The sequence below is a fragment of the Pelmatolapia mariae genome, linkage group LG23 (assembly GCF_036321145.2).
Source record: "Pelmatolapia mariae isolate MD_Pm_ZW linkage group LG23, Pm_UMD_F_2, whole genome shotgun sequence".
Taxonomy (NCBI): Eukaryota; Metazoa; Chordata; class Actinopteri; order Cichliformes; family Cichlidae; genus Pelmatolapia; species Pelmatolapia mariae.
Genome location: NC_086246.1, coordinates 21,167,563 through 21,181,291, shown reverse-complemented (window position 1 = coordinate 21,181,291; position 13,729 = coordinate 21,167,563). Strand labels below are relative to the sequence as shown.

Below are 13,729 nucleotides of genomic sequence, written 5' to 3'. Positions count from 1 at the left end.
ATGATACAATTTGACATTTTTTAAAAGATTAGTCAGGGGCGTGTCTAGAAGGGGGGCGTGAGGTGGCACATCCCCCCACCCGAAATATGATTATTTCAGTATTTCCACACACTCCAGATTTTTCAGATGCAGTTATTGCACTTTATACTCCATACTATTTACTTTGAAGCTTTGGCTTTGCACATTAATTGCATTATTTTAGATCACCCTGCTGAGCATTATGTAAATATTTAAAGTCAACAATGGCTGTAACATTAAAAGAGATATATACACACGTCAATAAATTAATAATAATATTCTGAAAAGTGTCATTTCACAAGAGAACCTTTACTTTAGGTACTTTAAAATATTAAAATATACTGTATTCCATTAAGCTATTTACATAGGATTATAAGTTTTACTTAAGTAAAATCCTGTATTCCACTTTACAAAACAACCATCGCAAGATCATTTGTAAATTCTTATGTAGCTCCACTTTTCACATAACAAATCTGCAATATGACACAGAGCTGCACATAAGCTTGAAAACCGTGGTTTGTACACCTGTTTTCTGTTTTTTAAAAGTCCTGGAAACATCCCTGCAAATAATAACCACAAAATATGCTTGTTTAACAGTGCAAAGGCTGTTACTAGGAGTGTTGAGCATTAAACAGTCTAGTGGAAAACAATCGAATATTGTAATTTATCAGTCCCCACTGTGTGTATGTGGGATATTCAAATGTGTATATGGATGGTCCACTGGTCTTGTTCACTATGGAGCCTGACAGTGGCTGGAAGAAAAGACCTCAAATATTTCCTTACATGCCACTGTCACTGGAGATGTTGCTCAGTGCTGTGAGAGTGCCCTGCATCGGGGTGGGAGATGTTTTCTAACTGGGATGACAGCTCATCCACCATTTTCTGGTCTAGGTGCCCCAGACCAGAGGTGGTGCTATGGATCAGTCTGTTCACAAATATATTATATAAAGTACATTTTCAAATATTTATAGAATTGTTTGAATAGGTGTGTTCAGGTGCTCTATGAAAAACTAATGTAGCCTAACTATCACATGAGGTCTAATAAAGAAGCAACCTACCTTAAATGTGGCAATCTTGTATTTTATTAAACACTCCTATTGTTAAATTGATTAAATTCCAACTAAAAAAACATACTCCTGTAACAGTTCGACAGCATAAGTTTTAGGCACCCAGAAGGACCTCAACACACAGGTTATGGGCCTTTATCTTAAAGAAAGCTGGTTAGCCTTAAGTGGAGTCAAACCAAACGCTATATATCTGAATTGTATAGAAAAAGAAAAATGATGAGCTTGTGTTGTGTTGCAACATACTTTGAAAACACCAATTAAATTTACCCCCATCTACTGAAGGATGACACTAACTCTGTTGCAAGCACTGTAGACAGTGTTGAGAGTTTTGACCATTGGTTTTGACAGTGTATGTAAAGACCACCCAGCACTACTGAAAAAATTGCACTTATGGCCACTTCAATAGGTACACTTGTTTAACTGCTTGATAAACCAAATATCTATTCGGCCAATCAAATGGCAGCAACTCAACATGTTCCTGCATGAGTAAAACTGCCTTGTTGATATCAACAATTAGAGGAGAACAGCCAGACTGCTTCCAGCTGATAGGAAAGCAACAGTAACTCAAATAACCACTTGTTATATCCAGAAGACCACACTGAGGCTACATGTCACACAGGCTCTCTAGATCTGGACAATGGAAGATTGGAAAAACGTTAACTGCTCTTGGCAGTCTCAAATTTGTGACATTCAGATGAAAGTATAAGAATTTGGTGTAAATAACAAAAACAGATCCATCCTACTTTGAATGGTTCAATCTGCTGTTAAGTGGTATAATGATGTCAGGGTGTAATGCTTTTAATGCACTTTTGGTCCCTTGGTACCAACAGACCACTGTTCAAACATCGTCACAAAGCTGAAGTCATCTAAAACTACTTTCTTGAACATGAAAATGAGTTTGTTGTACTCAAACTGCCTCCACAGTGATCCAGATCTCCATCCAATAGAGCAACTTTGGGATGTGGTGAAACAAGAGAGTCCAGTCATGGATGTACAGGCGAAAAAATCTGTAGCAACTGTGTGGTGTTATCATGTCAACATGAACCAAAATCTCTGAGGAAAGTTTCCAGCACCTTGCTGAATCTATGCTGTGCAGAATTAAGGCAGCTCTGAAGGCAAAAAAAAAAAAAAAAAAAAAAAAAAAAAAAAAAAATGGGCCCAACCTAGCCCCAGCAAGGTGTAGTTACTAGCCACTTTTAACAGAGTGGCTAGTAGGTACACCTTGGTAGGCATTTGATAACCTTATTCCTAAGTTTCCCTAAGCATCTTTTTGTTTCTGAATATTTTTTTCCTCAAATTGTGACAAAGGGAAACAAGAAGCCACACTGCTACAGAGTGGAATTTTTATTTAGCCTTATACATTCATTAAGGAAAAATGATGTCATAGAAAAATGTTTTCTCCTAGACACTGCAAAGATTAAGTAGTCCAGACTACTTTACACTTGAATAACACCATTATTATATTCAGATTACCTGACATGGATTATTCTGTGTACACACAATCATGAAATCAGCATACAGTGAGCAATAATGAAAATATACACACACACACACACACACACACACACACACACACACACACACACACACACACACTTAATGAATTGAATGTGACTTTTGTATTCCTGTCTGGTACACAAGGCCACAGTGATGATACAATCATTTACTTTCCTCGCAGCCTCTCTTCAAGTCCGATACAAAACAATAAAAGTCTACACTGTAACAAAACTTATAAAAGATTCGAGCACTACAGGCTTAAGCTATAATAACAACCCCCATCATAAGCTGACAGTAGGACAAAGTATTCTGCTTATTACGCTTCAAGACTCAAGGTCAAACATACAAAAATGATTCAAAAAGAGAGAAATAAGAGCCAAACTCAAACCAAAACCTCTAAAAAACAGACTTTCTGCCATCTTTAAGATACTAAACTAAATGTCAATGTGTTTGTCATTCTAAAGTAAGAAATGTAAAGGCTTGTAGTGTCTTTGTTTTTAATTCAGCTCATCGGTGGATTCTGACATGGAGCGCTCCTGCCTCTTCCGAGCTGTGACGAAGTTGAGCAGGTCGACGGCTGTCACCACCCCGAAAACCATCTGCTTTTTGCTGTGAGAGCCATCAGTCAAGTCTGGTGGAGAACAAGGAGTAGAAAAGAGAGTAACAGAGAGATGATTAGTCTGATAGTTGAGTTAAAACCTTTAAAGTGCTGCAGTGCTTCCACTAAACTTTAATTAGTAACAAACTTAAAAAAATAAATAAAAATAATTCCTACTACTGTAATGTAGGACTCTGGCCACTAGGGGGCGGTGGAACAAGCCAAGTGGGCTCTTTAAACTTTTCAATATTCTGTTAGAGTTGTCTCTTTAGCTGCCAAATGGACAGCCATGTCCCTTAGCCATTTGATGCTGAGGATCCAGTATGCAGTGTGGTCACATGCTATTGTCGGTACATGCATGTAAATGAGACACGTGCAGTATTCTAAATACACACGTGATATGTCAGTTATGTTCAACATCAGCAAAATTACACTTACACATGTGTATCAGCTGACACGTAACAGTAGCTGCCACCTTTCTGGAGTTTATTTATTGCCGTCAGAGCTCCATTTTACCAGCACCAGGGGGTGCTCATGCCAGAATGTGCAGTATTGGGGGGGGGGGGGGGGGTAAATGTAGCTGATCACACCACATTGTGCACATTACTCACCATCTAAAGCTGATTACGATCAGTGGCAGGTAAATCTGTATTTTACAGTTCAACCTTTTTAAATTCATGCCTACTTGGTCTGTGTAACCACTCCGACAGCCAGATGGGGATGATAAAAGTTGCACAGTGCAAGTTTGATTGACAGGTCTGTTTGTCCATGTTTGATCAATTTAAAGATGCAGATTTGGTTTTATTATGAAGCTTCCGGGCAGGAGGAAAAGAGGAAGACCAGAGAAGATTGAAGGGTGTAGTGAAATAGGATAATCAAAGGGTTGGTGTGACAAAGGAGGATGTTAGGTGCAGGGTAAGGTCGCCTGTGGCCACTTCTAACGGGTGCAGCCAAAAGAAAAAGAAAGACTGAAGATTTCTTCTCAGCCTGCACATTTTGGATTTCAATACTGAAGAAAAAAAAAAAAAAAAAAAAAGCCTGCTTAAATGTAACCTTGACAAACAGACAAACAATCAGCTTGCTGTTTGCTAAACTGTCTCTACTTGGACGGGTCAAGGTCATCTAAAGCCTGCCCCCAGATTCTCACACTGAGCTTGTGCATCTATACTCAAGCAAGGAGCAGCAGGAAGCAGATATACTGAGCTCAAAAAGCTGTTAAAAATGTGGTTCTTGCAAACACACAAACTCAGTGTTTTTACACATTGAATCACTAACCCCTGGTCATAGTTTAAACGCACAGATTGTCAAGACTTATATCCACAGACAACAGCAGCTCAACCAGCCACAGCACAAAGTTCTGGCAGTGTGTGTACGTATAAGTGTGTGTGCATTGCTGTACTCACATTGGATCTGTTCGTGTACCACCAGGGCGAAGTGGTCAATCTCCAAAATCGAGGACAACTTTCCCAAGTTGTCAGTCAGTGTGATCTGAATTAAAATAAGAGGATGTGCTGAAGATATAAAGATACATAGAAATATATAGATATATACACACACATTCATCAACATCTGTCACAGTAAAACTTTCTGTACACACAAAGAAATGGAACAGAACATAACAAACTTATCTTTTGAGCACTAAATACAAGTCTTATTTCAAACCCCAATTTTCTAGTTCAGCAAGTTTACACTCTTTTTTTTTTTTTTTTTTTTTTTCTTTCTCCCCTTCCACCTGGAGATCATCCTCAGCCAATCAGAATCAAAAGAGTAGTCTTTAAAATCCATTAAATTTCCAACCAAACTAACCTGTTTGAACTGCTTGTAAAGCACTTTGCTGACAGGATCTGACAAGTTGATCTTCCCTGCAAGGATCGAAGATAGCATGTTCCCTAGAGTCACCATGCCCAGGATCAATCTACACACAAAACATAAACAAGAAGTGAAGTTAAAGGTTAGTCAAGGATAAGGTTTTCAGGGTCTAAAACACAGCTTCCAGGAATATGTAAAGATCAAATATTCTGTGCTTTTCTGTTGTAAAGCTGATCTTTCTACCTATAGCACACCCACCCTGTGTCATCGACCACCGGCGCCTGGTCGAAGCCATTATCCTTGAGGATCTGGATGGTCTTTTGGCAGCTAACGGTAGGCAGGACAGTGAGCGGGGCAGACATGTTCAGGCACTGCAGCTTCAAGTTCCACCACCTGTGAGAACACGGCATGTTTAATGAGCGTACACAGAGGGAGACTTAAAAACTGGAGATTTGGTCTTTTTAAATGACACGCACCATGGTTTCTTCACCATGAGGTCCTCCTCCCTCAAAAAGCCCTTCTGGACCATCCACTTATCACTCAGGAACTTTGACCTTGAGGGGGGTAAAGAAGAAAAGATTAAGAAAAGATAAAGAAAAGACTGATCTGTGTTTACACAAAGAAAGCAAACAAATTGTCTGCATATATCTGAAGGACCTCTAGCACAAACACATAAGGAAACTCACATGTAGTTGCGGATGGAGTCCGGCAGGATCACCACACAGCGCTGGCCCTCTTTCAGCTCCTTGGCGGCATGCACAGCTGCTGCCATGGCCGTCCCCGAACTGCCTCCTGTCACAGGAAAAAAGCAAACGGTTAGTTTGCCTTAAGTGGCACCCAGGTACCCACAACATTTTCCTCATGAAGCTTTTCCCTGGGAGCTAAATTATTCCTGGAGGTTTTTGTGTTTCTTCTGTTGTCTTGTATGCCAGTCAGTAACCATTCACACCCACCTCCCCTTGAACAGGATGAATTGCCCTTTGTTTATAAGCAGCACCTTCCTGTAGTGATCTACAGGGCTCTGGAGGAGTTTCAGAGCACTAACCACAGTGAAACTATGAAAAACATTTTAGTTCCACCTCCTGCCTGTCCTGGTTGAAGCAAAGTCTCTTGTGACCATCAGTGGTAGGATAAATCAAAAAATGAATGAATGAACCAATCAGCATAAAGCTCCATATTGTTTTTTAAGGCCAATCACAAGTCACTACCTCAGAACAGGCCTTGAAATAAGTGCTGTGTGTTGGCCACTAAAAAAATAAAAAACTAATAAGTCCTGGGGTAGAAGAGCCTACCCTAAACCAGGGACCACAAAGACTTACCGCACAGCAGACCTTCCTCTCTGATCAGCAAACGAGACATGTTGAAGGACTCCTCATCGTTGGACTTGTACCACGTATCGACCACCTGGAAATGTTGACGGGGGGGGGAGTAATATTAAACATACGACATCATCATGCTCACTTAGGAGCAGTCAAGAAAAGGAGATGGGATTATAGACGCCGATTGAACCAACCGATCTGTCGAGGACGGTGGGGATGAAGTCGTACCCGATGCCCTCCACCTCGTACTGGGTCTTATTGGTCTTGTTAAGCTCCTCTGGCTCAGCCAGGATTGAACCTTCAGGATCAACACCAACAATCTGCGCACAAAACACACCATTCATAAGCCACAAGTAGCTCAGCAGATATTTATCTGGAAAAAGAGCAGAAACATAATCTCAAGAAAGAGCTTACTTTGATATTTGGGCATCTTTCCTTCAGTTTGCGGGCGACGCCTGTGATCGTCCCTCCTGTGCCTGCACCAACCACCAGCATGTCCACCTTACCTGTCAGCAGAAACACAGAAGAGACAAACAACCTTGTTGACTTGATTTCCAGTGAACTTCTAAAGTGAGTTTTAAGGAAAAAGCAATAATGCCGTTGAAGGAGTTTCTGTAAATTTTAAAGCTCAGGATGCTCGTACCTTCACACTGCTCCAGGATCTCCTCGGCTGTGGTGTCGTAGTGAGCCAGGGGATTGCTCGGGTTGCGGTACTGGTCCAGGATGTGCGAGTTGGGGATCTCGTTCTTAAGGCGCCAGGCCACGCCCACGTGAGACTCTGGCGAATCAAAACGGGCGCTGGTGGGCGTACGTACGATCTCTGCTCCGAGTGCTCTCAAGACATCCACCTGTCGAGAACATCTGACAAATATTAACACTTGTACATGATGGCCTGACTGCAGTGAGAAACACCGATAGGAATTTGTTCTTTCAAACATTCAAGATTCATTAGAATTAAAAGATTTATGATTAAATTAGATATGCAGCAAGCTTGGAGAACAGTAGTCTTTTTAAAAGGGTACTAATGTTTTTATCTTAATGTAATTTAATGAAAGCTACTGTGGAAAAACAGCTTGAAAAAAGGAATAAATGAATAAAAGAAATTAATTAAAAAAGAAATTAAAAGGAATATTGATGATTTGTTAATAGTTTGTTGTAATGTTAAAAAAAGGGAACAAAAAAATGAACAAATAATCAGAAAATATAATTAAAATCCCTTTAAAAACAAAACAATATATATGATTATTTAAAAAAAAGCCAAGATAATAAGATAGAATATAGACCTCAGACAAAAACTTAGAACATTTTGTACAAATATACACTAGATTTATATTTTTGCACAGCATTTAAAGATTGCATCATATGATGCAACAGCAGTGCTAAAGTGTGACTTCTGCCTCTATAACAGGCTGCGATTTGCATATTTAGTCGCAACAGTTTTAGGAAAAGCCCCTCTGAACAGAAACCGCACTTCTCTATCAGGAAATCCTACCCTTCAATTTAGCTGTAGCAGTCTAGACATGTTTTACTCTGACAGAAAAAAAAAAACTGCCGTGTTTCTGTGAGTTGTGGTTTCTATATGACAGGAAATTCACCTTCTCCATGCTCATCTTCTCTGGCATGACAATGATGCAACGGTAGCCTTTCACTGCAGCAGCCAGAGCGAGTCCGATACCTTAAGAAACAAAACAAAGAAGCAGATTTGAGTGGGTTTTTCAGCGCAGGCTTTCATGTATTTGCTCACACCAGCACAGGCGCATGCAGGGGATTACCAGTGTTTCCAGAGGTGGGCTCTATGATGGTGTCTCCTGGCTTGAGGATCCCGGCTCTCTCAGCGTCCTCCACCATCCGCAGACTGATTCTGTCCTTGACGCTGCCGCCCGCATTAAAGAACTCGCACTTGGCCACTACACCCAAAAAAAACCCCCAAAACGTGTCACAATAACATATTAAAATCACAGGAGCCAAATGAAACAATTAAGATACAATTGTGATCTGAAGAAACGCTCACACCCCAACCAGCGCTCACAAGTCTGCACAGTATTAAAAGGTAACCAGTCAGACCTTAACCGACTTGTGAATGTGTCTCAGCTTGAATGTGGCATGACTCACATATTTCACATTTGAGTCCAAAGGCTTTGGGGATGTTGTTGATGCGTACCATGGGAGTGTCACCGATTTTGTTCAGGATGTTGGGGAGAATGGCTGGTGCAACAGTCCTGAGAGGAGAAGGGGGACAAAAAATAAATAAATAAATAAAAAATAAAAAAACTTCAGCGAGACGATAAACAGAAGCGCCACGTCTGGCTGTGCAGATAGACTGGACGGTAATCACCTCTTTATCAGACTCAGACTGTCTTTTATTGCTATCACTAGTGTGAGATAATAGCACCCGTTTCCACTCACTTCACTGGCCTGAGAAGTCTTAACAACAACAAAAAACAACAGCCTCTTTTTCAGAGCTTTAAACAAATAGTGTAACGCCTTTACGACACAGTTTCTCTGTGTTCTTTTGGTCAAGAATATTTGTAACAGCAGATCAACACAACAGTGCTGAGGTGTAAGAAGCAATGGATATCTGACTGGCATGCTGACCTTGGAACTTGAGTGTGGGGGGAGTCGGACTTTGAGGCTTCTAGGCTCCATGTGCAGCGGCTGGGAAGGTCGGGCCGGATCCATTTCCTTTCGGGAGAAGAGTTCTTTGTTTTGATCTGAATGTTTCTGGCCGCCTCCTGAGACTCCTCCTCTGTCTTCAGGTTCTCGACTCCGTTCTTGACTTTGTTCTCTCCGCTGCTGAAGCCGTGCAGCTTGCCAGCGTGTGGGCACACAGGGCTCTTGACTGTGGTCTCTTTGGATGAGGGAACTGATGGCATGGCTCAACTTAGGAAAAAAAACCAAACAAACAACAGGACGGTTATCTAATTATGTAACACACTGTTCTTACAGCATATTCTGATAAGTTTTCCTGCATCATCAGTGACTCGGCTGACAGCCAGGAAATTAAATACTTTCATAATGTTGTTTTTGACCTTCTGTCACAAGCAGCAGTCTCCTTCTCTGCAACCTGCATCTTCAGGTATCAAAGGCATGATGCATTTCTCTATTATTAACTAAATAGCTCCAGTTCCTGTTGCTCATTTAGGCTCAAAATATTCAACCCTGTGAGTTTATACCAAGGAGATGGGCTCAATCCTTCAGTCTGATATCCTATTCGAGTGTAGTGTGTAAAAACTTTTGAGTATTGCAAATCACTTTCTTTGTGTGACCTAAGTGTGACTTTGATTACTTTTTAGAAAAGTTATCACCAATAGTTCCGACAGCTGAGGTGTATCTTACAGAAATAACTATTAAAGTGCTGTTTAGACCCTCTGAGCAATAAAATCCAACATGTCATGTTTGTAAGTGGAACGATTTCCAAATGAAGGAAATCCGACCATCCAAGAACCGCATGAATGCATGGTAATGCTAACATTTGGATGGGTTTCTTGTTGGGTATTTGGACAAGTTTGAGGCGCGATTTCATGGCAACCCAACTTAAAGTTGAGATACTTCAGTCACAAGTGCTGGACTGATTATCCACAGCTGTGGAACCAGCTTTAGGAAGGATACCCTCTCTAATTTTAAATTCTGCCAGAGCTTTCTTCCTGTTAAGGAAGGAGTTTTTCTACGCCACTGTCATAAATTACTTGATCACAGGGTGTGTCTGACTGTTGGGGTTTCTCTGTATTATTGTAGCATCTTTACCTTACAATATAAAAGAAGGGCTATTTTTATTGTAAACAAGATAATCTGAAAAAAAAAATTCCAAGAGATGACAAATGTGAGCTAAAGGACAATCTGTTAAAGCTTACATTCAACTTCACCAATCAGCCAACACAGTGCAAAGCAAATACTGAACCACTCCTTTCTTTTATTAATGCTGAGTCACATCTGCACTGCTAAAACAAATCCACAGCTCATCCCCATCTACCACTGCTTTTCAGTCTAGTGTAGTTTAGCCTAGTCATGACGAGTGGCCAAATTCTGCCCCCATCAAAGCTGCGTGAGAAAGCAAAAGTGGGAGTAAGCAGGGGGGGGCTGATAAAACTTCAGTTAATATTACATCATTTCTTCTCCACAGGAAGAGAACAAAAGCTTCTTTTTAGGGGGTTGGTAAGCAATATTGTTTTCATAAATCACAAGACTGATTGCCAGTCTCACATATCAGGATATGAGTCAAGATTTAGACACACAACACCGACTTCTGCAGGCACGCATCCGTTTTGAGCATCTCATTGTTTGTAAATGTAGTTAATCTAAACCATAAAAAGATTTTGTAATCAGTTATAACTGGTTATAAATGCTACTAATGGATAACCAAATGTTAAGCATTACCTTAAATCTGAGTCCGGTGTTTAACAGTCTGATGAGATCAAAGGGAAGTTTTAAATCCAGTCTTGATCGTTAATTTGACAAATAAGCTGGGTTATTAAGCACGAGGTGAAATACCTGACATGAACTTCAGTAATAACTTTCTAGGAAGAGAACTAAACCATTGACTGGCAGATTGGCTAAACTGGCAGGAACAAAAGAAAGATTAGCTGGAAAACAAGTTACAATTTTAAAATTTCACTTGTAAATACAAATCAAACCTCAGTCACAGTCACGTGATGATTTGCCATTTCATGTGACGGTTATACGACTCCAAACACGAGAGCAGTACAACAAGAGCTTCTCAAACTTTCAGTATATTTTAATCTTACTACTTTCTGTCACTGTGATAACTTTTTAAGACTTTAAATCAATCAGTCAATGAGTTAAACAACAAAACTACAGAACCAAATAAAGACAGATAAGTACCAGTTGCTAAGACTGCCACAGATTTACAAGCCCAACTTTTTCCTCTTACTACATCCTGTTGTTTCCCTCCCATCCCCCAGCTGCAATGGTAGCACATGAGGCTTCACTAACACACAGAGCACACACCGACAGGGCCAGCTGTTACAACAAGGGCCCCTCTCTTTGACTGCAGAATGAGTTCAGACAATGTCCACAGGAGTGGACTAAACACATTTTCTTAAGCCTGCAGCTCCCAGCTCTGCACGGGGTGGAGCTGGCTTTTACACGCTTTCGGGGAATGTTGCCGTTACGATGATAAATGCATTTGATCTGCTATCAAAATTTCAAAAGAAGCACAAACCAATTACAGGTGTTGACCGCCTCCCCTTTCCTTACAACCACTGCTAGGCACACTGCTAATTACAGTAACACTTGCAACATCGATGTTGGCAAATGTGTGTGGTATGTGTTGGCCTTACAGGGTTTAACTGGGAAATATGATCCTCCTGGGGGAGGACACAGACACACAAAACAAGTCTGAGCCAGGCTTGCAGGGCAAGAAAGACTTGAAAGAGGATTTGCCAAGCTGAAACTTAAGTTTGGTTTAATACGCCACACTTCAGCCAAGAGTCCAATCCCTAATTAAAGCTCCCAGGCTAAAGAAACATAACACAAAAGATCAGAGTTTGGCAACACCGGCCCACTCTAATGAAAAAATCCCTCAGCAGACGTTTATCTGCTTATGCTGAGAGATTTAAAAAAGAAAAAAAAGAAAAAGGAAAGCACCACTGGTATGTTCACCACTCTTGGGAGTCCAGTGGTGACTATGACTTTGCAGCTTCCCTTTATGGTTTGCAGTAGTTAATTGCTCTGGCAGCAACAAACACAACCTAAGTATCTGCTTGTTGGCAATACAACAGCACACCATAGATATCCACTGAGCCATCACAAATGATGTGCCAACGCGAATAGCAGGAATGATGGCCATAGAAAGGCCGTATAAAGGTGCACCCACCTGTATAACCTTTAATAGGACACTGTAGGTCGCAGGAAAAATGTTGTTTTTAACCTTTTTTAATAAAACAATTCAACGATAACACTTAAAGCTATCGAAGTAAAACAAAAAAAGGGAAAAAGAAAAAAAGAAAAAAAGACGAAGAGGTTGTCACAATTTTCTGGGAAAAAAGATTATTTAAAATAAAAGGGGGAAAATCTCACTTGGCTGCACTGCTCAAAACGAACCAGAGCACGGAAACAGCACGCTAGAAATAAAAGCTGCGTCATTTGAAAATAATAGATGATGTGGCGGGATACAAAGGAGACAAACTACAAAAGGTAACCAAAAGAAAAAAAAAAAAGAAAAAAGCGATTAATTGTAAAAAAAAAAAACCAAACCAAAACAAAAAAAACCCAGTAATGCTTACACAATTTAATATAATAAATATAGGACACCGCATTGTGTATGCGAACACCTGAATTATAACACATCGGCTGGAAAAGGTCCAACAAAAGCCTGAACTGCGCAGCTACAATGTTGCATCAGAACTGAGGAGCTGGAGGCAGCTTTCTATCAGCCCATGGGAAAATATAAATTAATTTACTTAGAAAATAAAAGAGTGTTTAAATACGTCGGCTTCTCGTCGTTTCCATTCTCTGTGTCAGGCGGCTTTATTTTCACTCACCTGGAGAGTTATCTGTGCCTTGAAATCTGCGTGAAAACTGTACACCGATACAACGAGCCGACGACTGCACAGCCTAGGGATCAACTTCCGACAGAGCAAGCCTTTAACGTGCCGACGCACGTGGACGAAACTGTATGGAGCGCAGAATTTTTAGGGAGACGCTCTTATTGGCTGCGGTGGGGGCGTCTGTTTGTGGGCTGTACCAATCAGTGCGGAGATTTCTTTAAAAGCGGTTGAGGGGAAAAAAAAACACGCTGAAGTAAAGTAGTCCGTGGCACCTGTGTACTTTTTACTGACCAAACACACCCCCGCGCACGCACACACCGCATGTAACAACTTGAAAGCTTCTCATGAACGTCTCTTTCTCGCTAAAATTTGAATTCAAGTAAGCAAGGGTTTAATAATTTCGTTATTTTTGACAACTTACCTAGACTTATAAATTTTCTTTTTAAAAAAATAAAAATACTTAACTCCCAAGCAGCATTTAAAAGTACATGTACTGTATTTGCATAAATGTTTAATGTATTTGTACTTTATTGTAGTATTTGTTATCTTTATAACTCCAGACTATGCACATTAAACTTCTTAACATATTAAACAGTTCAATTAACCCACTCCTGATCCATCTTAATTGGATCTTAACCCACCATCTTAATTGCTCAATCAATACTGTGACAAAATAAGTTTACATTTGAGATCTATCTGGAGGCAATTTTTTTTAACTTAACTTACAGGTTTTTTTTCTTTGTAAACTAGCAGAATATTTATCACATCAAATTTAAGCAAAGTGTCAAAAAAAGGGAACTAGTAAAAGAACTGGCTGATTAACCTTTAGTCAGCATTGCATCAGCCATTTACCAGAAAAAATGCAGCAACAGTTGTGCTGTTAGTGACTGTGTGAAGGAAAGTTTACAGTCTGAC

At 40.3% G+C, this 13,729-nt stretch overlaps 1 protein-coding gene across 1 annotated transcript; it reads right to left on the bottom strand.

Moving 5' to 3' along the window:
- Positions 1-2,416: 2,416 nt before the first annotated feature.
- Positions 2,417-12,961, bottom strand: LOC134620914 (cystathionine beta-synthase-like). The gene is made up of 15 exons (XM_063467266.1): positions 12,809-12,961; positions 8,904-9,188; positions 8,421-8,527; positions 8,081-8,215; positions 7,904-7,983; positions 6,952-7,156; positions 6,723-6,814; positions 6,503-6,628; positions 6,309-6,393; positions 5,676-5,781; positions 5,466-5,543; positions 5,248-5,382; positions 4,987-5,095; positions 4,584-4,668; positions 2,417-3,213 (listed from the first exon to the last, which is right to left on the bottom strand). The coding sequence occupies exons 2-15, from the start codon at positions 9,179-9,181 to the stop codon at positions 3,080-3,082; spliced, it is 1,755 nt and encodes a 584-aa protein (XP_063323336.1). The 5' UTR covers positions 9,182-9,188; positions 12,809-12,961; the 3' UTR covers positions 2,417-3,079.
- Positions 12,962-13,729: the final 768 nt, after the last annotated feature.

Bases quoted from the DNA above. Each gene is read 5' to 3' on its own strand.
- LOC134620914 (XM_063467266.1), bottom strand. From the start codon at position 9,181: ATGCCATCAGTTCCCTCATCCAAAGAGACCACAGTCAAGAGCCCTGTG. The intron at 7,984-8,080 runs GTAATCCCCTGC...TTGTTTCTTAAG, and splicing joins GCCCACCTCTGGAAACACTG to GTATCGGACTCGCTCTGGCT. The intron at 5,383-5,465 runs GTGCGTGTCATT...GTGTTCTCACAG, and splicing joins CTCATGGTGAAGAAACCATG to GTGGTGGAACTTGAAGCTGC.